We start from the raw sequence: 23265 nt of genomic DNA, 5'->3' as shown, positions 1-23265 counted from the left end.
GTAGCAACTCAGACAATCGAGTGAAAGATGAGAGAAAGTAACAAAAGTTGCTTTTTTGACGCACGTAGGAACGCGTGCGTAAAAAGAAAATCTTTAATTAAGATCGAGTAATCAATTATCTAAAGATCGAAGCGAAGATAGGTAGGTTTAAAGAGCGGGTAAATTGTAATAAAAGTTAAGTTAGAGACATAAAATATGGGTTTAGGAAACAGGAAATGAACAGTATTTGAAAAGGCAAAGGTTGTGTTGGGTTCTTAGGTTTCAACAGCTGAAAATGGTTGGGGTGTTGGAGACATGTTTTACAGCTTCCAAGGGAAAAAGATCATTACTCCTAATTCCATGCCTAATTACACTTTTAATTTAGTATTTAATGCAACTTTGACTTAGGGTTTCCTTTCCATGAATATTATTATATAATATATACGTTACATTAATATTGTTCCACTTTCACAAAATGATTTATATTGCACATTTTATTTTTCACCCTAATGCAGGAATTAATTTCTGGAAATTCAATTTCTTTTAATTGGGCTAGGAAGGCCCATTCTTTCAAGTCTAATCGAATGAAGTCCAGTCCATGTGAATTATACTTTTCTAGTAAGGCCCAACTTCTAAGGCCCAAACTTTTCGTTTAAGAAAAAAGGGCCCAACTCCGTCTCCGGCTATATATATATATATTTTAATACCTTTATCGGTAACTAATTATTAAAATTAACCATGGCTAAACTTTTTATTTATTTATTAAGAATGGCTAATATAAACTATTATTTTAACGTATTATCGAATAAATGTCAAAATTGAATTTTGACTCTTTTTAATTTTTTTTAAATAATTATTTTATTTTTTAAAGATTGACTGAGATGAAGAGTCGTTTCTTAAGAGTATAGACATAGTCACGATACTTTTTATTTTTTTTAAAAAAAGTTAGTCAAGAGTCATTTTTTAAGAGCACAAAATTAATAAAAAGAAAGTAGACGTAGGGACAAATTAGGTGGGTGATAAATTAGTCTTATTATAAATTTAAATCTTTGACACGTGAATCGAAGAAAATTAGTTAAATGAACTAACGGCAATATTTGCAATGCATTTTATTTTATTTTATTTTATTTTATTTTATTTTGAGTAAGGCTTGCGTTTTGATTAACTAGTTGGTGAGACAATAGCTTACCAAGGTGATGATCAACAAAAAAGAAAAAAAAACCAACGAGAAACCGGAAGAGCTAAGCCTCGGCCAAAGTTGGCTCAACTATCATCCTATGTTTTAAGGCGCCAGAAGAGAGTTTCGAGAATAAAGCTTCTTAATTTCAAAGTTTAGCTCTACCCACTTGTATCTCTAAACCCAACCCGAAACGAGCCGGAGATAATAGGAAGAAGCTAAGAAAGATTCGATTCCTCCCCACTAAAACGAGTGATTAACGGTTGAACGAACATTCAATAAACTAATATTCAACCGAGTTTTAGAAAATCATCAATCTACAGGCATGTTGAAGAATAGGATCATAATTTTCATATATATATATATATTTTTGGTGGATAGAGATCATATATAAAACTGAGTCTCAAGAACACAAACGTAAAAATATTTTAGAATTGGGTTGATAAATGGAGGCAGAAGGAGAAACATAGATTTCCAATATTTTATATGATTTTCTGATCGGACAAACATGCCCAAACTGAGTACAAATTCACTGGAATTGCTAATATCGATCAACGTGATTCCCCTAATCATCGCAAGGAGAGGACAAGAACGACGATTGGCCGTCGCCACGAAAACTTTTCCACAACTTTTTCAGCGTCACTTGGGCCCTTTAATCTGTGCTTTTGAGCAGAAGACTTCACCAAAACTTGACTTTGCGCGCACCCCTCGTCGCCCGGTTCTGATTTTCTGAAGTTTCACTCGCTTATTCAACAGTTTTGCAACCATGAGAGACATGGGAAGGCAGAGTATTCCATTGATTGATCGTGGGGTAAGCCAGTTTTCATTTCCATGGATGAATAAATTGTTGATGCTGCTCATACTCCCAAATCATTTTTTTTCACAGGCAGCGGGGAGGAGCCATGGCACATCACAAGAACATCAGTTAACAGTCCTGGAACATGGGAATGCTGAACCGGTAATGTTTTCTGTTGGATCATTCACTGAGCTAGTTGTTTCTTGTTTGTTTTCTGATGCTGATTATGCTTGTAAATTTCAGCCTGCAAATGTTGGGTTTGGCAGAGTACTTTCACTTGTAAGTGAGTAGGTGTTTTGTCATTTTGCTGTCAAAAGCTTTCAAGTGTTCAACATTTGAATCTTGTTGCAGGCAAAACCTGAAGTAGGGAGGTTGATAATTGCTACCATTGCTCTTCTGATTGCTTCCACCTCAACTATATTGATTGTATGCATTTTTTTAGTGTTCTATTGTATCTCTTCCCCAGTCCTGAACTTAGTTATGATTTTACTACTCTATAATACTCTTTGAAATGATGATCCTGCAGCCGAAATTCGGTGGAAAGATTATAGACATTGTAACTGGAGATATCGACACACCCGAACAGAAAAGCAAAGCTTTAAAGGAAGTCACAAACACCATTGTATACATCACATCAATCGTCTTAGTCGGGTATGATAATTTAGACGCACGTAATATATTGTAACAACTCTACCCCACCGCTAGTAGATATTGTCTGCTTTTCTTCTTGGATTTTCCCTCAAGGTTTTAAAATGCGTCTGCTTGGAGAGATTTCCACATCCTTAAAATGAATGCTTTGTTTCTCTCTCCAACCAATGTGGGATCTCACAATCCACCTCTCTTGGTGGTCCAGTATCCTCGTTGGCACACTGCTCGGTGTCTTGACTCTGATACCATTTGTAACACCCCTAACTCACTGCTATCAAATACTTGGGAGTCCAGCGTCCTTGCTGGCACACTCCTAACTCACTGCTAGTAGATATTGTCCTCTTTAGGCTTTTCCTTCTGAGTTTCCCCTCAAGGTTTTAAAACGCATCGGTTAGGGAGAGGTCTCCACACCCCTAGGAATATTTCGTTCCCCTCCCTAACCAATGTAGGATCTCACAATCCACTCCCCTTGGGGGTTTGGGGGTCTAGCGTCCTCACTAGCACACCGCTCGGTGTCTGGCTCTGATATCATTTCTTATAGCCCTAGCCCACCGGTAGCATATATTTTTCTCTTTGGGTTTTCCCTTCTAGACTTCCCCTCAAGGTTTTAGAACACGACTGCTAGAAAAAGGTTTCCATACCCTTATATCGAATGCTTCGTTCCCCTTTCTTAACGTGGGATCTCACAATCTATCCCCTTGGGGTTTGGGGGGTCCAGTGTCCTTGCTGGCTCACCACCCGGTATCTGGCTCTGATATCATTTGTAACAGCCCTAGCCCACCGCTAGTAGATATTGTCCTCTCTGGACTTCCCCTCAAGGTTTTGAAACGCGTCTGCTAAGGAGAGGTTTCCACATCCTTTCTCCCGTAGCAAGTGTGTGATCTGCCATTAGACGTCTATTTTAAACGTATATCTGGGCAATTCAAATATTAGGTCCAGTATGATGTCATCTGCGAAATTTATGTCACTCACTCATGAAAAATATGATTTCAGTTCGGTTTGCTCAGCTATTCGAGCTTGGTTATTTTATTCTGCTAGTGAAAGCGTTGTTGCTCGTTTAAGGAAGAATTTATTCACTCATCTTCTTAATCAGGTACCTCCCAATGAAAAAACTGGAACAAAAAGCTAAAACTTTTAACTTATAATCATTATTTTTAGCACTTAGTTAATGAATTTTGTAGGAAATAGCCTTCTTTGACGTTACCCGAACAGGGGAGCTTCTTAGTAGGCTATCTGAGGATACCCAAATCATTAAGAATGCAGCAACTACCAATCTTTCAGAAGCTCTAAGAAGCCTATCAACTGCATTAATTGGGTTGACCTTCATGTTTTCAACTTCTTGGAAGTTAACATGTAAGAATTTGAACATTTAGGCAGTTAAAACACATCTTTTAAGGTTCCAATATGCTCATTGTTTTGTCTGCTCTATCATTTCTAGTATTGGCTTTGGTTGTTGTCCCTGTTGTTTCTGTTGCTGTTCGTGAATTTGGTCGCTATCTTCGTGAGCTGTCTCACAAGACTCAAGCAGCAGCAGCTGTCTGTGCTTCAATAGCTGAGGTATAAATTCACTGTAAGATTTTAAATTTACATTGTCATACTTAGACATAGACATTATTAGTAAAACATAGTCATTGTTTTGGTTCTGTAGGAATGTTTTGGTGCTGTGCGCACTGTCAGATCTTTCGCTCAAGAATCCTATGAGATATCACGGTACTCTCAGAAAGTAGAGGAGACATTGCAACTTGGACTTAAACAAGCTGTGAGTTTAATGTGTATGCATCTATCTTTCTGCAGTTTCATAGCTCTTACTCCCAATCTTATCATGTAACAGAAAGTGATTGGATTATTCTCTGGAGGTCTCTTTGCAACGACGACCTTATCTGTTATTATCGTCGTGATATATGGAGCTAATTTGGCAATCAAAGGGTTCATGAGTCCAGGAGCTCTGGCTTCTTTCATCCTCTATAGTTTAACTGGTAAAATTTCTTTGTTTAATGGAGCTTCACTTTTCCATATGGCACAATAAAAGTTATTGTAATCGACTCTCCGTTCGTAGTTGGAACCTCCGTATATGGGTTGTCAGGATTGTACACTGTTGTCATGAAAGCTGCTGGAGCTAGTAGACGAGTTTTTCAGCTCCTTGATCGTGTATCAACAATGGTTAATTCAGGAAATAAGCTCCCTATTGGGTAATAACTCAATCAGCTTAGTTTATAAAGCTTTGGTGTTGATTGTGTTCTTGTTCTTAAGGTATAAAAGCAAAGGGTAAGTTGTGATGCTTGCTGTGTTTGTTCTTGCTTCTATAGTTCTTTTGAAGATGTGAAGAAATGGATTGAGGAAATCAGTAGGGAGTTGTTAGAGTTGGTTCTTTCATCTTGCTTTATCTTATTAGTTATTGAGATGAACAGGAGAAGAACTGTTAGTTTTGATTTTCAAAAGGAACTGAATGATAACACGCAGTGATTTAATGCAGTGATCAAGATGCAGAGGTCGAGTTGGACGATGTCTGGTTTGCATATCCGTCCCGCTCGAATCACACGGTGCTGAAGGTATTGCTATCTTAAATTCTAGTTATGTGGGAGCAGGTTATGCAGTGTTATTGACTTATAAAAACTTCCATGATACAGGGAATAACACTGAGATTGCAGCCTGGCACAAAAGTTGCTCTAGTTGGTCCGAGTGGTGGTGGAAAAGTAATTACTTTCTTTTGCTTAATGTTGTTTTGCTTAGTGCTTACGTGAGATCCCACTTTTGTTGGAGAATGGAACGGAACATTCCTTATTAAGGGTGTGGAAATCTCTCCCTAGTAGACATGTTTTAAAATCGTGAGGCTGACGGTCATACGTAACGGGCCAAAGCGGACAATCTCTGCTAGCGGTAGGCTTGGGCTGTTACAAATGGTATCAAAGTTAGACACCGACGGTGTGCCAGCGAGGACGCTGGACTCCTAAAGGGGGTGGATTGTGAGATCCCACATCGGTTGGAGAAGGGAACAAAACATTCCTTATAAGGGTGTAGAAACCTCTACCTAATAGACACGTTTTAAAACCGTGAGACTGACGGCGATACGTAATAGGCCAAAGCGGACGATATCTGCTAGCGGTGAGCTTAGACTGTTACAATTGGTATCAGAGCCACATACCGGTAGTGTGCCATTGAGGACGGTAGATCCCTAAAGAGGGTAGATTGTGAGATCCCAAATCGGTTGGAGAGGGGAACGAAACATTCCTTATAAGGGTGTGGAAACCTATCCCTAATAGACACGTTTTAAAACCGTGAGGCTGACTTCAATATATAACGGGCCAAAGTAGGCAATATTTGCTAGCGGTGACCTTGGGCTTGGGCTGCAACAGCTTATTTCTTGTTTTCTGAGTCTTATGACAAGAAGTATGTGAGTTATTATGCGTTAAAGGTCTGCTAACATAGTGCATGTTTCTTTGTTTGCCACAGACCACCATAGCAAACCTGATTGAAAGGTTTTATGATCCTATTAAAGGACGGATTCTGATAAATGGCGTTCCTTTGGTAGAGATATCACATGAACATTTACACAAAAGGGCAAGAAGTTCACTTTTCTAACTTGATTAAAAGTTCAAGTTCATGTTACAGATCTATCTATATGATCTTTTTTTCGAACTTTGACGGTCGGCCTGTCGGTTGCAGATCAGTATAGTGAGCCAGGAGCCTGTTCTTTTCAACAGCTCCATAGAGGAGAACATAGCCTATGGTTTAGATGGCAAAGTTGATAGCATAGATGTAGAAAATGCAGCTGTAAGATCTCATGTCCTTTTGCCTCCTGCAAACCAATAAGGCTAAGCCTGTTGTTTTACTTAAACTAATGAAATGACAGAAAATGGCCAATGCACATGACTTCATATCAAACTTCCCTGAAAAGTACAAAACTCACGTCGGAGAACGCGGGGTAAGGCTGTCGGGCGGACAAAAGCAAAGAGTAGCTATAGCAAGAGCTCTACTTATGAACCCAAGAATTCTCCTGTTGGATGAAGCCACAAGTGCTCTAGATGCTGAAAGTGAACACCTAGTACAGGTCTGCTGCGAAAACTTCTTGTTGCACACTTATCATTGTGAATTCTGATCCATGGACACATTTTCAGGACGCAATGGATTCTTTGATGAGAGGCAGGACGGTGCTAGTCATTGCTCACAGGCTATCAACTGTGAAGACCGCAGACACTGTGGCTGTTGTTTGTGATGGTGAAATTGTTGAAAGTGGAAGGCATGAAGAGCTTCTTAGCAGAGATGGTGTCTACACTGCACTAGTCAAGAGACAACTGCAAGATACAAGACCAACATAATGAAAAAGACCCTTTTCTTCCTTTCCTACCACTATACACAGAAATCGTTATAAGATACTTGGATGGTGTGTTTAATAGATCTTTGAAATTTCAAATTTGATGTATAATAGATAATTTACTCCGTCAATGATTTTAAAAAGTTAGACATATTAACGTAAAATTATATCTGTTAAACGATGAACACCGGAAACTATTCGTACTCTTTATTAAGACTAATTGAGAAAAGATTACAAGATTACAAGATGCTGGTAGAAGATGAAAAATAAAAGGGGTTTTTGTAAAAGAGGTTTTTGTAAAAGAGGTTATACAATTTATATTTTTTGGTAAAATATTTAAGTATGGTTGCTAGCTTAGAGAATAGAGATCGCGGGTAGCCCAGCACTCTAAGTATAAACCTGTTTTCCAAACTCCCAGCCAGAGCTCTCTGAAGACCATAATCAAGGACAACATGAACAAATTCTTTTCTCGCAAACTTGCATCAAGGCTTTCGAATTCCTATGGGAATTCTCACTATTGCAGGGATTGCGCTTCTTTTCCCACACAAGTGCTAACCGGTAACCAAAACTACTTCTATGGCTCCTTCATCACTCGCCCGGTTAAGGATCACTCGCGTTCATGGAGTTCACATCGAAGTTTTACCGAGAAAATTCATGGGTTTTTCTCAGGCCCGGTGGTCGGAAAGCGATTCATATTGAATCCTTCAAACACCCTTTTCAAGGGGTCCATTAAGAGTCTAGTAGGAAGGTCTCTCTTTATGGGAAGCCCATTTTCGAAACTTAAATTTCAGTTGAAACCAGGTTTTGATCATCGATGGTCAGGCAGGTAATGCGTCTGCTCTGTTAGTAACTTCTTTTAATCGCTGAAGAATGATAAGTCCTTTCATATACAAATGAATTCGTCGCTGAAGAATGTAAAGTCCTTGTTCTTCATTCAGCGCTGAATATCCTAGTGTCCATAATTTCATTTTCGATGGTGAATTCGAATTTTCCCAATTGCATTGTCCTGTTAAAGTTACTACAATATATTGAATGATTGCATGAGCAATTGGGAAATCTGATTAGTTCAAGAACAATTGTTATGCTGATTACTACTTGTTGGCATGGGGGAAGTGTGGAACTTCCAACTTCGTCAAATAAGTTCAAGCACTCCAATTTTAGATGCCCCCCGTAGCCTAGAGACTCTAACCTAGATTAGTGCTTGCTGTTTTGAAACTTCCTTCTTTGTTATTTTAGAATTAGTATTGTTATTATCATGGGTTACTTGAGTTAATGTAACATATCAAAATAACTTATTAACTTCTACATTTGAATAGGCTTGGTGGGTCTTTTAGTATTGAATACAATAAAACAGGTTATAATCATTTGAACAAAGGGGAGGATACTTGGTACCTGATAAACATTGTTGATTATTTGGGGAAGTCCTTATTTTTGTTTTCCTATTCACAGGAGGGCATGGTTTCAAAGGCTGACGACTAATGATGTAGTGTTGGGGTTGATTATAGCTAATGTTGCTGTTTTCCTCCTCTGGCGGATTGCTGATCCTATCTTTATGTCAAAAAACTTTACTGTGAGTCCTTGATTGTTGGCACGGATAGACATTATTTCTTCTCACTGATTTTGGTTAGGATCCATTTCTCTTGAACTGAGAGACTATTGATGTTCCATGGGAACTCTTAAGGGGCCATCCATGAGGGAATCAGGATCCATCGGAATCAGTAGTGTCCAGAAATCTAGATTGTGGGTAATTTCATGTCTAGGAATCAAGAATAATCGTGTTTGTTTGGCATGATATATTCGTGAAAATTTTGTAATTATGGCTGAAAATATTATTACCTATGTTTCTGTAACAGTCCAAACCCACTGCAGATATTGTTCTCTTTGGACTTTCCCTTCTAGGTTTCCTCTCAAGGTTTTAAAACACATCCATTAGGGAGAGGTTTCCACACCCTTATAAGGAATGCTTCGTTCCCCTTTCCAACCGATGTGGGATCTCACAATCCACCCCCCTTGAGGGCCTAATGTCCTCGATGGCACACCGCCCAGTGTCTGGCTCTGATACCATTTGTAATAGTCCAAGGCCACTGCTAGCAGATATTGTCCTCTTTGAGCTTTTCCTTCCGGGCTTCCCCTTAAGGTCTTAAAACGCATCCACTAGGGAGTAGTTTTCACACCCTTATTAGAAAGCAAAATTCACCTCTCCAACCGATGTGGGATCTCACAGTTGCCAATCCAAGGGCACCAATTACCATCCCAAAAGTGGATGGTTCGATCTCCCACCCCGCAATTGTTGAGCAGAAAAGAAAAATTAGGTAACTATGTCTGTTATGCTAGAATTGTCCATATAATTGTAATAAAATATCAATTTGTTCTACTGATGCTTCTATAATTTGAAACTAGAGGATGTGGATTAATGATAGGATATCCATTTCATCTCACTGATATCCAAATCACCCAGCCATTGGCATCTCAAACACCGAAGATGCTTAGTAAACCACATTTCTTGGAAGAGAAACATGGGATTCGACATATCCACCACATGGACATTCAGGACTTCTCAAGATGAATGGCCCCTGAAAGTTGTGATCAACTAACATCATTAGTAGTTTTTATTTTCATTTTTTTAAAACATGGTTTGAGAAATATTTGTGGCAATGTTACGACATTAGATGCTGTTTTGGAACTTTTAAATTTCAAAGCTTGGAACTTCAATTCAACTGTTCTCCGTTGGCAACATTATATTTTCAATATTTCAATTTTGTCTACACAGATCTCTGTAGAAAATGTTAGAAGCGGACGCATACATACATTGATTACATCAGCCTTCAGTCACGTAGAAATTGGCCATATAGTATCCAACATGATTGGACTATACTTCTTTGGGATGAACGTATGGCTATCTTTCTTCGAACTTCTACTAGGTCCTGATTTTATTTGTTTTATTTTCTCTGTTTATGTGTGGGTGGCTTGTATAACCTTTTCTTTTGTTATGATCTTTACCGCTTTCCTCTTTTTGCCTTAGATTCTAATCTTATAGTTATTTTTTTAACACATAATCTTGTCAGTATTATCTCATTTTGAGGTAGCTATGGTAATATAATATATTTTAACAGCCAAATTTGACCACTATCTTAGAGTTATGCCTTGTGAATAAAAAGAATTTTGAAGAAACATAAATATTGATTAATAAACGTTATTGTGCCTTGTATGCTAATTTTAGAGTTGGTATTGGATTTGGAGTAATATATTTCGATTCAAGTTGTTGTCGGGTGAGCTTGGTATGACTTTTGGATATAACGTGTTCAACTTCAGTAAAAGTATTTTTCAAAACTTCCACATGGTGTGGTTAAATAGACAAAAGTAATTTAAAAAGTTCTGAAAGTGCTCATCTAAGAATTGCGCATCCCATACTCACTGTTAGTCTACTTATGAACTATAACCCAGTCTATTCTGTTTGTGTCATGAGCTTGTATGCTGCTTCTGAAGTTAGCTTTAATGTTTTGAATTCGTCTTTCCCGTTGGTGTTAAAACTGACCTTTGTCATCCTTTTTAGCATTGATAGACCTTATATATTTTGCCTTTAACAGATCGGTCGAGTGTTTGGTCCCGAGTTTTTGTTGGGATTGTATCTGGCTGGAGCAATTGGCGGGTCAGCATTTTACTTGGCACAGCATCTGTTTCAAGCATCATCCTCAAAGGTATGCAAATTTTGTCCCAAAAATTGTGTATGGGCTCAGTTCTTTCATTCAAATTTCTAGGACGCTTATCTTGCAAAACATTGTTGGCTGGTTTTCTGCTTTCTACAGAGCCGGCCATTTTGGGGCAAGGATCCCGCACGAGCACAAGGATTGGTATGCTCTTGGAAATCCATCTGGTTCTTTACTTGGTTCATTACTTTTTCAACTATAGAAGCCCTTCTTATTCTCTGTGTTTAGCCTTACATTGTACTGATCACCTTCAACGTCCGAACGTCAGGATACTTATTAGAACTTGAATATGATCGGTATTCGTTTTGAATGATCACTTAGGGTGCAAGCGGAGCTGTAAATGCTATCATGCTGCTTGATATATTCCTCTTCCCAAAGTCGACCCTCTATCTCGAATTCTTTATACCTGTTCCTGCCATCTTACTGGTAAGCTGAACTCTAACTAGCACAAAGATTCACAGTCCACTATGAAAAATCCTGAAAGAGTTCTTGTGGTTTCATTACAGGGCATTTTTCTCATTGGAAAAGACATGTTGAGGATACTAGAGGTATGATGCTTAATTGAGAATGCCTAAACTTCTCCATCCGCCTCCACCCTCAGTTCTTTTCTCTGTTGCATATGGCTGAACTCCTACTGTTAAAATCTGTATGGTCTCTGCAGAATGACAGCCAAATTTCAGGATCTGCACACCTCGGGGGTGCTGCAGTTGCAGCCTTAGCCTGGGCCCGAGTTCGCCGGGGTCGTTTCTGAATATCAAAAGAACTTTCGTACTCGCAATCCAGATTTGATGCAGCAATGCACATCATCATCTTCTTTCCTATTTCTCTCATTCTACACTACCTTCATTCTAGTGTATAGAAGCTGAAAGACTTTTCAGAGTTTAATTGGTTTAATACATTTATATTTCATTACATAGTTTGTTCATTAAACTTCTGATTGTTTATATATATGTCACGCTGCCTACCTGATGGCAATCCATTAAACTTCTGATAGACCCTGTTTGGAAACATTGAGAAGCTCATTCACGACTAGAATTAAATTTTGGCCTGGATAAGCCGAGGGAGGAGACCCATTGATTTGACATGTCATTTTCACAATTATGATGAACTTAAAATTTGTTTAGTATTAATGATACAATTTGATGGGATGGTAATTGATATCTCCTAGAACTTATAATTTCGGAGGAACCAAAAAGTTGTTCGTTGTCTAATCATTTATGAAAATTATAATACTATTACGAAATACTATAAATGTCTTGAAACTTGTAACATCATATTCTTATAATATATATAAAAGTAAAAACGATCATAGACTTCACAATCCGCTATTTTTGTTTCTTTTTCTCGTCTTCTTCAAATGAGTTTAGATAACAAATTTCAAAGTTCATTGTGTATATAATTAACATAAAAACAGTAAATTTATGAGTTAAACTGTCAAGATGACAGTGTTATAGGTTATGAAAGAGAGTGAGAAGCATGTAATTTATTTGATAATGGAAAAATATCAGAGTAGAAGATTGATGGTCAGTGAGCCGCCGATTCGCAAATGGGCTGCCCCCGTGAAGAACGACGGCGCTACATCCAACAAAAGAAGGGAAATTTTGAGCTGCCCTCTAACGATATTCAATGCTACGGTCTTCTTTTTTATGTCCTGCCAATTATTGATTATTCCCTGTTCCTCTGCGTTCGATCCCATGTTCGATCTGTTAAGTCTCTTTGTCTTTCTCTCGGATTTACCCAATTTCCCTTTTAATTTTTTACTATTGGGTCAGTTTCTGATGGGAATTCGAACTGGTTTTCTTTGTTTTGAGATGGGTTTGACTTGTGCTGCTTGTTGCTCGTTTGTTCTTTACGGTGCAGATGTAGACTATCTTTCCCATAACTTTTGAGAATTATCTGAGTTTTGCTCGTTTAATTGTTACTGTTCTTGATTTTTCACTTCAATTTGTGTTGTTTGAGGTCAATAAGAGGGCGAATCTTCATGAAGCTTTGGAAATGAAGTTCCGCAATTGTGTTCTTATGTAACCTCAAGATTAACCCATGTCGTGCTATTTGCTGATATAGTTTAGAGTCAGCTCCTTACTCTTATTGCGGTTCTTTTTCTGGTATATGTCTGATTATATGCATATATGGCTTTGTTCTGTAAGCTGCTGAGCTTTGAAATTATTGCTTTTAACGACCCTATGCTTGGTTTGAACTGGAGTTAGGAGGATTTAGGCTATGTCTCTTCATTGATAAACATGTATGATTTGGCATTCAAAGGAGATATTTTGGTTTTGCTGACCGTATGTTTTATATACGTCAGATAGGAGACGATTCCCTCAAGGAAAAACTTACATTTTTGCATACAAAAGGGTATAGTGCGGGATTTCTGCAAAATATCTGGAAAGATTGGTCATGGATGTTTCAGAATGTGACACAAGCGATGGCTTGGAGCATAAAATCAAAAAGAGAAAGCAAGAACAGTTTGATGATGCTCCTATAGGAAACAATATGAGCAGTGTTCATTCAGGTTCTGAAGATGCATCTTCAATGGATAAAATCCTCTCTGGAAATGATTCTGCTTCTGCCATGTTCATTATATGCTCTAAGTTGGAATCTGAAACAGAAAAGATGTGTAATGTTCATGAAAAGAAGCAGGACGGTGACCGAAAAATGTCCGAGGATATGGCGACAGAGCATGGAAATCTTATATATAGTGTTGAAATGGAAGAGCCAAGTTCCATGGATACTTACAAAGTAGAGTCTGGAATCTCTGAAGATACAGGTGGTATGAGAAATCATGATGATCATGAAAACGTTGCCAATGTTACTGAAGAACTGAGCGAGGAGACGGTAGATGCGAGGAAGGATTGTCATTCTAGAGAACAATTCTCCGACTCTGGTAATCATTCTCCATGTAATGAGCAGGAATTTGAGAGGGATCGTTCATTGAAAAGTTCCGATGTAGAACAGATAAATGGGGGAGGCGCTGTGGAGGAAGCTTCTGTTTTCGGTTCGGTTGGTGAGCATGATGATGAGACTTCAACAAGCAAGGAACTGATTACATCAACTCCTTGCTGCATACCTCCTGAACTGGATAATGCTGAAACTGTGAAGGAAGAAGTTGTATGTTTCTCAGGTTCTGGTGAGACGAGCAGTGGTGTTGACGCTATCATCGAAGAGAAAACTCCGACGCCAGTATTGGATACTTCAGAGAAAGGAGATTCTATTGGTTGTTCGAGGAAAAAGCTTCTTGTTCTCGATGTAAACGGACTGCTTGCAGATTTTATTTGTTATGTTCCATATGGATATAAGCCAGACCTTGTAATTGGACAAAAAGCAGGTGATAATCGTCATCGACAATCACGTTCTTTCGTTTTCCATTTTCCTTGAATTGACTTATATCTCTCTTCCAGTGTTCAAGAGGCCATTTTGTGACGATTTTATTAAGTTCTGTTTCGAAAGATTCGAGGTGGGCGTTTGGTCATCGAGAACTCGGTAATGTTCTATCGACAACGTAATATACCTTTACACTTAAACTTTTCCTGCATTGTTTGATTGTGAATTGTGAATCATCCACAATTCTGCAGGAGAAATGTGGACATGGCCATAGATTTTCTAATGGGAGACTTCAGACAAAAATTACTATTTTGCTGGGTAAGGCTACTTTCACATATAGTACAATATATTGTGACATACCCAAATAATATATATGTTTATGTTCCCTTGGGGAGAGGGTGATTTTTGTGTACCTTTAAGTGGCTTTGTTGAAGTAAGAAATGCAAACAAGTACGGAAACCTAAAACCTTGAGGGGAAGCCCAAAAAGGACAATATTTGCTAGCGGTGGGCTTGGGTTTGGGTTGTTACAAATGGATCAGAGCTAGACTTTGAGCGGTGTGCCAACGAGGACGTTGGGCCCCTTAGGGGGGCAGATTGTGAGATCTCACATCGGTTGGAGAGGGGAACGAAGCATTCCTTATAAGAGTGTCCTCTCCCTAACAAACGTGTTTTAAAACCTTGAGAGAAAGCCCAGAAGGGAAAGCCCAGAGAGGACGATATCTGCTAGTGGTGGGCTTGAGCTGTTACAAATGGTATCAGAGCCAGTCATTAGATGGTGTGCTAGCGAGGACGTTGGGCTTCCAAGGAGGGTGGATTGTGAGATCCTACATTCGTTGGAGAGGGGAACGAAGCATTCCTCATAAGAGGGGTGTGAAAATCTCTTCCTAGCATACACGTTTTAAAATTTTGAGGGGAAGCCCATAAGGGAAGCCCAAAGAGGAGAATATCTGCTAACGGTGGGCTTGGGCCGTTACAATATTCAGCTCAATGGTCAGCAATTTTCAAGTCTATAACTCGTATTAATTCATTTATATTTGGCATGAGATAATGCATTAGAACTGTTTCCTGAACTAGTAATTTATCTATCACAAATATTGATTAAGAGGGTCATGCAGGTTTTGGGAAAACTTTGATCATTCAGTTCTCTAAACCATACACAGTTTTCAAACGTCAAGTCATTTCATATGAGTGTGGCATCATTCAAAAGTAATGTCTTCTGCTAAATCATGGTACCATGCCTTTTCTTTTTGGTCATCTGACACTGCTCGCTACAGGATCAGTCACATTGTACCGACACCACGTTCTCAACCGTTGAGAACAAGCACAAGCCTTTAGTCTTAAAGCAAATCAAGAAGCTGTGGAAATACCTTAAGCCACGAGAGTTCAATGCATCAAACACTCTACTGTTGGATGATTCCCCACACAAGGCATTGTGCAACCCGGTAGATCTCTCATCTCTTCTTTCTTTCTTATTTTAGTTCCTTGTTTCATTTTCTGAACGAGGTCGTTCCCCCTTCTTTGCACTCCAATCTAATGGCTATCTAACGGGCATTCTTCATTTTTCGGGTGCTTGTTATTGTGTAGGCAAACACTGCAATTTTTCCTGTAACATATCGGTTTAGAGATACTGACGATACGTCGTTAGGTAACTAACTGCTTTTAAGCTATACAATATCATGATAGTGCCGAGTTTTTGTGCTTCATCCATAGTTCATATCTTGACGTTGGTTTTATAGCAAGTCATCTTCTACACAAATTTTAATTCAAATTGTTACTTCTAAGTGATCTTTCTTATTCTTTTTACTCCTGCTGCGCATCATTTCTTACGATTAATTAATGGTTCACGTTAGGACCGGGGGGCGATCTTCGGGTTTACCTGGAAGGTCTATCAATGGCAGAAAATGTTCAAAAATACGTCGAGCAGAATCCTTTCGGTCAACGCCCCATTACAGAAAAGAACCCGTCTTGGAAGTTTTATAGGCGGATCATATATTTCGTTGAGCGCAGAAATGATCAGGAGGATGCCAGTTCCTTCATATGGAACTGAAAAAGGTACACTTGAGAGGCATTTTCAATCTTGTTGGTATATCCCTTTGTATGGATAGAGAAGGTTTTCCCCTCCTGTTGTTGAAGGGCTTTGGATGCATGAAACCATCTATTTCTAACCTTAGCTTCTCTTATGCTGGTAATTGATGAACTTTGGCATTTGCTTTAATATCATCATTAACCGTTCATCGTCCATAAACATTTTAAATCTATCTTCGAAGTAGAAATCCTTTCGATTCTTTGAATACTCAATGATTAGTCGAATGAATGTTGAACTGATGGGTTGTTTTATTGATTATGATGTGATGGGTATTAAAAAAAAAAATCTGTATACTCAATTATTTCAAAGAGCCTTTGCAGGCAAACAATGGTAGCAAAGTATATTCTAGTTTGATTCATCATGTGCAGCAAAAGATGTTGTTGGATTCATATGGCCTGGCAAACCAACTACAACATCCTCCTTGCCAACTCAAACCTCTTCCCCAACCTCATTTTTTTTTTTATTATTTGAACTAATTTGTAAAATATTCTATCGTTGTTTCTTTCTATGTTCGTGGATCACAAAAATATTGATTATTAGATTAATAATTTAGCCAATTTGAACCTTGTTCAACTGAAAAAATTAACGATGACATCATAATTTAATCGCTTGATGTCATCCCTCATTTTTTCGTTTTTTTTAATATCGAATTATTAGGGTACTTTTAAGGTGGTACCATGCACCTAAAGCCACCCAAATAATTTGGTCCATGTTCACTCAATTGCAAACAATACCCATATCATGAAGATGACGAAATTATTGATTGTATGTGTTTATAGGGCTGAAAATCCCACCATTTTGGGCTTCATAATTCTTCCACTCATTGAGGAGTTTGAAGATGATAGAATATTATTGGTTGAGGATTGAGATAGATAGAGCCTTGAAAAGGTCATGATATCAAAAACACACATATTCATGCAATGAGTAGCAAGCATTGCATATTGTTCCATGCAACATGGCTTATAATGATATTGATTGCTTAGTTGGTGGTGTCCTAATCCTTCCTACGCATCCCACATGCCATGCAAAATGCCCATTTTTTATGCTCTCATTTTAAAGATCGATACAATTTTGTATATCTTAGATACCTTTTCATTACCAATATTGTCATTTCGATCCACGTTTCTAGATATCAAACAAATAAGGTTACATAAAGTTTCTTAATCTATTGACACATTATGATTCGAGGTTCTATGATACATCATTTCTAATGTTTTGTCCATTTTATAAATATATAAATTTTATTTCATTTATTATGTTATACAAAAGATTCGATTTTTACAACATATCAAGCTAGCGATACAATAAAAAAATGTGATGCATGGAAGATTTGTATATATATTTATAATGTTATTTGAAAATTTTAAAAGTAATGAATAATATTAAAAAGGAATGACTCCATTGGTTGGTCTTCTTAGAGCGTTGACTTTTTATTTATTTATTATATGAGTATAAAAAGTCTTTTTATCATTTAAATTGAATGTATTATATATTGGGTTAGTTAGAATAAATCTCTTTTAACAATAATTAAACTACTCCTTGATTCTTAATTACCTATAATACAAATTAGGGTGTGATTAAATAAACAAGAACAAAAACAAAATAAGATTTATTGTTCTATGTTATATTCAAATTCTTCATTTTTTTTTTTTTTTGCTTAAGAAATAAACCCACCAAGCATACATTTACTTGATGCTCGTGATTTAAAAATAAGAGATCGAAGGTTAGGATGTTGATGAGAAATCGAACACTAAAGCTAGCCCAAGGTCCCAAATTTATGATAAGGACTAATGTTGAGCTTGAATTCATCTTGTTTGAGTTTAGTATCATCAGCTGCAGCCATTTCAGGGATATAGCTACTTGAACAAGGTAGAGAGGATTCAATTCAATGGAGTTTTTATTTTTCTTTCCCCCAATATCTGTATGGTAAGCAAAATTCCCCTGCTTTTCTGTATGGAAGAGAGTACTGACAAGCTCACATGCACATGTAGACAGCTCTTGACCCACTCCAATACCCATTCCCACATGGAATTTGTGAGATGGGGAGCTCAGGAACGTCTGACCCACATTCTCTCTCTCTCCCTCTTTCTCTCTCTGTCGCTTCTCTTATTTCGCTCCTCTAAAAAAATCCCAAGAAGAAAGAGAAAAACCTTTTTTCCTTGCAACCCTCAATTGGGTTGTGCTTACATTTGTTCTTGGAAGATTGTTTTTCACACCTGTTCATAAATCCTCTGTTTCTTCCCTCGCCATTCGTCGTTGACCTTAACCCATTGGCTCCCTCTCTTAGTGAATTCTTCTTCGTTGCTGCTACGAATCAAGATTTGGGAAATTCGTGAGGAACCCAGAATGGAATTTTGGGATTTGGGTGGAAGTTTTTGTGGGATTGGGAACTTACATCGCGAGCTGAGCTGTAAATTGCACTGTTTCTGAAGCTGTACATATAAACCCGAGAAGGGATTTTATTTGAGTGGAGAATCTCTTTGTAGCATTTTATTTCAGGCTTTAAAAGTTCTTTATTCTTCTTCCCTTTTGGTCTTTGGACCATATACGGCTCAGTCGAATATGGGGGAATGAGATTTGATTCCTTATGCAGAAAGGTGTGTGTCTTTTTAGTGATAGAAGGGTTCTTTGAGATGGGTTTCTTTCTGGGTTGAAGAAGAACTGGTTAGAATATCCATTGCACTAGCCATTTAGATTGTTGAATAGCCTTAGATAAGAGGGGTTTTTTGTTTTTGTTTATTGATATATCGAACCTTAAGATGGCTGCAAAGCTTCTGCATTCTTTAGCTGATGAAAATCCAGATCTGCAGAAGCAATTAGGATGCATGACTGGGATTTTGCAGCTGTTTGATCGTCAGCATATACTGGATGGAAGACATATGAAGCACAAGCGCCTCCCTCCTGGTATTTCCCTATCTGAATCTGCTTTATTGTCTCATAGTTTTGGATGTTTTGATCACTTTGATGCATCTTGTTAGAATTGAAGTTTGTGTTTCCTTTTGGCTCTCTCTGCTGTTTGTCTAATGTGTTAACATCACTGTTTATGAATACCTCTGTGATTGGTACTCTTCATACATATGTGTCTAATCCAATGATGATCCTTTGAGCTTATATGATTGAAATTCGGATAGATTACATCTGTTTGAGCCACTCCGGAGGAGTTTCACAGTGTAACAGACCAAATCCACCTAATCTAGATGAGTACCAGTTTCATTGTGTAACTCCAAAAGACGCGTTTTAAAACCTTGAAGGGAAGCCTAGAAGGGAAACTCCAAAGAGGACAACATCTGCTAGCGGTAGGCTTGGGTTGTTACAAATGGTATCAGACCCAAGCATTGGTCGGAGTAGGGCTAGACTATCTCCATAGTAGACGCCAAAAAAGACAATATCTACTAGCTGTAGACTTGGACTGCCATTTAATCTGTTATTACTTATAAATCCTTTGGCAATCTTGTTTTCCTGTCATTTTGTGGAGCATTTGGCTTGAGCTGAATAGTATAATCTTTCGAGGAGCGGAAAGGTCCAGTAAGAAGTTTCGAGAGGCGATTAGATTTAACTCGTCTTTGTAGGTGTTTGTGGTATGCAAACTGATAGCATGCCAATTTATTTGCAATCTTGTCTACTGCAGGCACTTCTCATCTAGATATTGGTAGCACAGGAAAAGAGTACAATGTCTTACAGAGAGATGCTACGGTAAGTCTCCGAATGACCATTTGTTTAAGCGGATTAGTTTACGAACTTATAATTATGCTTAAGCGTTTTATGTTACGGTATTGGAGTTTTCCTGGATCTTAATCTATGAAATCGTGTTCTTGCAGATCGTGTCCCTAAATGAGAGTTTCAATGAGAAACAAAGGTTTAATAAAGAATTATCAAGAGCTTCTTTCTCTTCTTGCTCATCTTCCTTATCCTCTAGTGAGTACAACAAAACAGCTCCATCGCAAGCTTCGTCATTCGATCAGATACTCTTATCAAGAACGCCCTCAAGGGATTCTGTAGCAAACCAGTCAAATACCTCTCCTCGAGTCGGGAAGCAACATCTTGATCTTCGAGATGTTGTGAAGGATTCTATGTATAGAGAAGCCAGAACGTTATCAGTCAAAACGCCTTCTAATGAGGAACTACTGAGTCGTTCTATGAAGCATAGAGACTCTCCAAGGCCTTCACAGCTATCCCAATCTGCAGATGGGGCTTGTAAGGTTGACACAAATTGGAAACAAAAGATGCCTATTGATCTAAAGGAGTCTCTTCTAGTTCTTGCTAAGCTTCGAGATGCACCATGGTATTATAATGAAGCCATAGAGCACGAACGACCGTTTCATGAAGTGAAAAATGGATCTTCGCCATCATTCTCGAGAGATGCTCCTCGGTTTTCTTGTGATGGGAGAGAGGTTGATCGATTGTGCTTCGAATCACGAGATACCATTCGATCAGCTCCAAAATTTAAAGACTTTCCAAGACTCTCATTGGACAGCAGGGAGAGTTCAATTCAGGATTCCAAATCTGTGTCAAACTCTATTAGACTTTCAAAGAACTTGCACGGTAGCGACCCTTCTGATCCTCCAAAACCGTCAGGATCTCGAAAGCATCCTCCTAGTGTCGTGGCTAAGTTAATGGGATTAGAAGCACTTCCAGGTTCACCTTTGGCTAGTGATACTCAAGTTAAAGGTGACCCTTTTGTTAGCTCATTGGATGGCACAAGCTCTATCAGGCCAATTAGAACTTATGACTCTCCTCGGAACACATTGAAAGGCCCGACTTCACCACGATGGAAGAATCCTGATTTAGTCATGAAACCTATACCAAATTCGAAGTTTCCGGTAGAAGTTGCGCCATGGAGGCAGCCAGATGGAGGTCGAGCCTCTCACAAACCTACTCTAAAGCATGCTAAAGGATTAGCTGCATCGTCTGACCACTTTCCTTCTGTTTATAGCGAAATCGAGAAAAGATTGGAAGACTTGGAGTTTAAACATTCAGGGAAAGATCTTAGAGCACTAAAACAGATCCTTGATGCTATGCAACCAAAGGGGCTTTTGGATACTAGAAATGAGGAGGAACCTAACAACAGTGGAACTCAAAGAGACAACGAACCAAAACGGGAAAGCGCTAGCGTTAATTCTAGGTTGATCAACGAACAAAGTCGGAAAAAGAACCAAAAGGCTGCAACAACTAGCAGGCCTGATTCTTCTAGGTGTAGGGAATCTCCTATTGTAATCATGAAACCAGCAAAACTTGTAGAAAAATCTGGAATTCCAGCTTCATCTGTTATTCGAATCGACGGCCTTCCTGGTTTCCCCAAGCTTGAGAAAGCTTCACATGGCAAAAGGAACACCAATGGTAGCCGAGCAATTAAAGATACGTCGCCTGAAACTAGTCACAAGGACTCCGGGGCGAGTTCCACCAAAAAGAAAGACAATGCAAAAAATGTAAGACCAACGCATTCGTCTTCAAAGCCTCAACAAAACACCATTAGTTCAATAAAAACCTCAGGGTCTGTGAGCCCAAGACTGCAACAGAAGAAGGTTGAGCAAGACAAACGATCTCGACCACCAACTCCTCCATCCGACACAAGTAAAACTAGATGGAAATCCAACCGAAAAGGAACCGATTCAGGTTCTCCCGTTGGAAAACCGAGAGTGAAACCTTCCCATGTCTGCCAAATGGATGACCAATCGAGTGAAATAAGCAACGAGTCGAGAACTTTGAGTAACCAGGGTGATGACATATCTCAACTATCTGATAGTAATTTATCCTTGGACTCAAAGACAGATATTGAAGTCACCAGCAGTGAGCTTCCTTCTGACATAAATGGCAGCCATATTTTACAAATGAAGACTTCAAAGGACTCGGATTCTCGCTTAACGGAAAACGTTGGTGACTTTTTTCATTTTATTTTCCCCTCTACTTAGATTGTTTCAGAACTCAAATTTGAGATTTTCATTTTGTGACTTGCAGGCAGAACTTGCTACACCTGCTCCTGAACATCCTAGTCCGATCTCCATTCTCGATGCTTCTATATATAGAGACAACGAACCGTCCCCGTCTCCGTCTCCTGTTAAGCAGACAAAAACCCTCAAAGGTGATCAAATCTATCACCAAAAACAACAATCCTTTTTGATGATCAATCATGATAGGAAGCTTCAATTTAGTCCCTTCTAATACTGTTTGATGCATACATTTCAGGCAATAGGGAGTTGGGCTCTGCAAATTGTGGTGAATATCAATGGAGTGCCACAGATAACAGTGTGGAGCCTGGTCTTAGCACAGAAATCAACCGCAAGAAATTGCAAAACATTGACAACTTGGTTCAGAAGCTCAGGCGCCTGAACTCTCACTATGATGAAGCAAAAACAGATTACATTGCATCATTATGTGAGAATACTGACCCAGATAACAGATACATATCTGAAATATTGTTGGCTTCTGGCCTCTTACTTCGGGACCTCGGCTCGGGCTTGGCAACGTTTCAACTCCATCCATCTGGTCATCCAATCAACCCCGAGTTGTTCTTCGTTTTGGAACAAACCAAGACAGGCAGTTTGCTAAGAAAAGATGACTGCAGCTCTCATAAAGTTACAGATTCAAAACTGAGCCAGGAAAAAGCTCACCGTAAACTCATTTTTGATGTTGTTAATGAGTTTCTTGGCAGGAAGTTGTCTGTTGTTGCTGCATCAACTGAGCCTTGGACAACATCCAGAAAACTAGCAACTAAAACTCTTAGTGCTCAAAAGCTTTTGAAGGAGCTATGTTCCGAAATAGAACAGCTTCAAACTAAGAAACCCGAATGCAACTTCGAAGACGAGGACGATGGTTTGAAAAACATCTTAAAGGAGGATGTGATGCAAAGATCTGAGAGTTGGACTGATTTCTATGGCGACATCTCCAACGTCGTCTTAGACGCTGAAAGATTGATCTTCAAAGATTTAGTCGACGAAATCGTGTATGTTGGGGCTGCTCATTCACGCGCCAAGTCAGGCAGACGAAGACAGTTGTTTACCTGATTTATAGTTTCTTCTTTACCTTTCATAGTGATGAAACTTCCATTTTTTCTATAATATATCATTGTGACTGGGAATTAAGAAGTGTTGTAAAGATGGTTCAAGCTTTCAAACCATGAACATTCTTGTTATGAATCAATATATGAAAAGATCTGAATGATTCTGAAAGTTGGTTCTGAAATGCTAAATTTATGTTTTAGTCCCAATCTTAGGATATTTTCCCAATTTATTTCCTATGCT

At 38.6% G+C, this 23265-nt stretch overlaps 4 protein-coding genes across 8 annotated transcripts; all 4 read left to right on the top strand.

Annotated features, from left to right (window-relative positions):
• Positions 1–1577: 1577 nt before the first annotated feature.
• Positions 1578–7076, top strand: LOC111783249 (ABC transporter B family member 25). The gene is made up of 17 exons (XM_023664164.2): positions 1578–1967; positions 2043–2114; positions 2196–2231; positions 2304–2378; positions 2479–2603; positions 3594–3693; positions 3782–3953; positions 4039–4157; positions 4249–4359; positions 4432–4576; positions 4657–4789; positions 5074–5149; positions 5228–5293; positions 6051–6158; positions 6264–6371; positions 6451–6648; positions 6716–7076. The coding sequence occupies exons 1-17, from the start codon at positions 1923–1925 to the stop codon at positions 6914–6916; spliced, it is 1890 nt and encodes a 629-aa protein (XP_023519932.2). The 5' UTR covers positions 1578–1922; the 3' UTR covers positions 6917–7076.
• A 183-nt stretch (positions 7077–7259) lies between these two features.
• Positions 7260–11612, top strand: RBL12 (RHOMBOID-like protein 12). Of its 2 annotated transcripts, none has more exons than XR_002813137.2 (8): positions 7260–7738; positions 8362–8482; positions 9683–9833; positions 10500–10610; positions 10719–10763; positions 10941–11045; positions 11126–11167; positions 11281–11378. XR_002813137.2 is itself a non-coding variant. In XM_023663303.2 (8 exons), exons 1-8 carry the CDS (start codon positions 7365–7367, stop codon positions 11368–11370), a joined length of 1008 nt encoding a protein of 335 aa, XP_023519071.2. In that variant the 5' UTR covers positions 7264–7364; the 3' UTR covers positions 11371–11612. The 2 variants fall into 2 exon arrangements, 1 of the variants encoding a protein (XP_023519071.2); XM_023663303.2 differs by having other exon boundaries at positions 7264–7738; positions 9683–9802; positions 11281–11612.
• A 389-nt stretch (positions 11613–12001) lies between these two features.
• LOC111783675 (uncharacterized) lies at positions 12002–16285 on the top strand. 4 transcript variants are annotated; one of them, XM_023664593.2, is made up of 7 exons: positions 12009–12324; positions 12925–13944; positions 14018–14099; positions 14192–14258; positions 15216–15383; positions 15526–15586; positions 15792–16285. In XM_023664593.2, the coding sequence occupies exons 2-7, from the start codon at positions 13017–13019 to the stop codon at positions 15986–15988; spliced, it is 1503 nt and encodes a 500-aa protein (XP_023520361.1). In that variant the 5' UTR covers positions 12009–12324; positions 12925–13016; the 3' UTR covers positions 15989–16285. The 4 variants fall into 4 exon arrangements, with proteins under 4 accessions (XP_023520363.1, XP_023520361.1, XP_086976500.1 ...); XM_087120374.1 differs by lacking the exon at positions 12009–12324 and adding an exon at positions 12367–12481; XM_023664595.2 differs by lacking the exon at positions 15526–15586 and having other exon boundaries at positions 12002–12324.
• A 1780-nt stretch (positions 16286–18065) lies between these two features.
• On the top strand, positions 18066–23193 carry LOC111783028 (protein LONGIFOLIA 1). The gene is made up of 5 exons (XM_023663904.2): positions 18066–18931; positions 19656–19720; positions 19846–21897; positions 21983–22106; positions 22211–23193. The coding sequence occupies exons 1-5, from the start codon at positions 18787–18789 to the stop codon at positions 23026–23028; spliced, it is 3204 nt and encodes a 1067-aa protein (XP_023519672.1). The 5' UTR covers positions 18066–18786; the 3' UTR covers positions 23029–23193.
• The last annotated feature ends 72 nt before the right edge of the window (positions 23194–23265 follow it).

The sequence above is a fragment of the Cucurbita pepo genome, chromosome 20, assembly GCF_057944985.1.
Source record: "Cucurbita pepo subsp. pepo isolate OVF chromosome 20, ASM5794498v1, whole genome shotgun sequence".
NCBI lineage: Eukaryota > Viridiplantae > Streptophyta > Magnoliopsida > Cucurbitales > Cucurbitaceae > Cucurbita > Cucurbita pepo.
The sequence above is the reverse complement of the archived record's forward strand: the minus strand, read 5'-3'. Positions and strand labels throughout refer to the sequence as shown.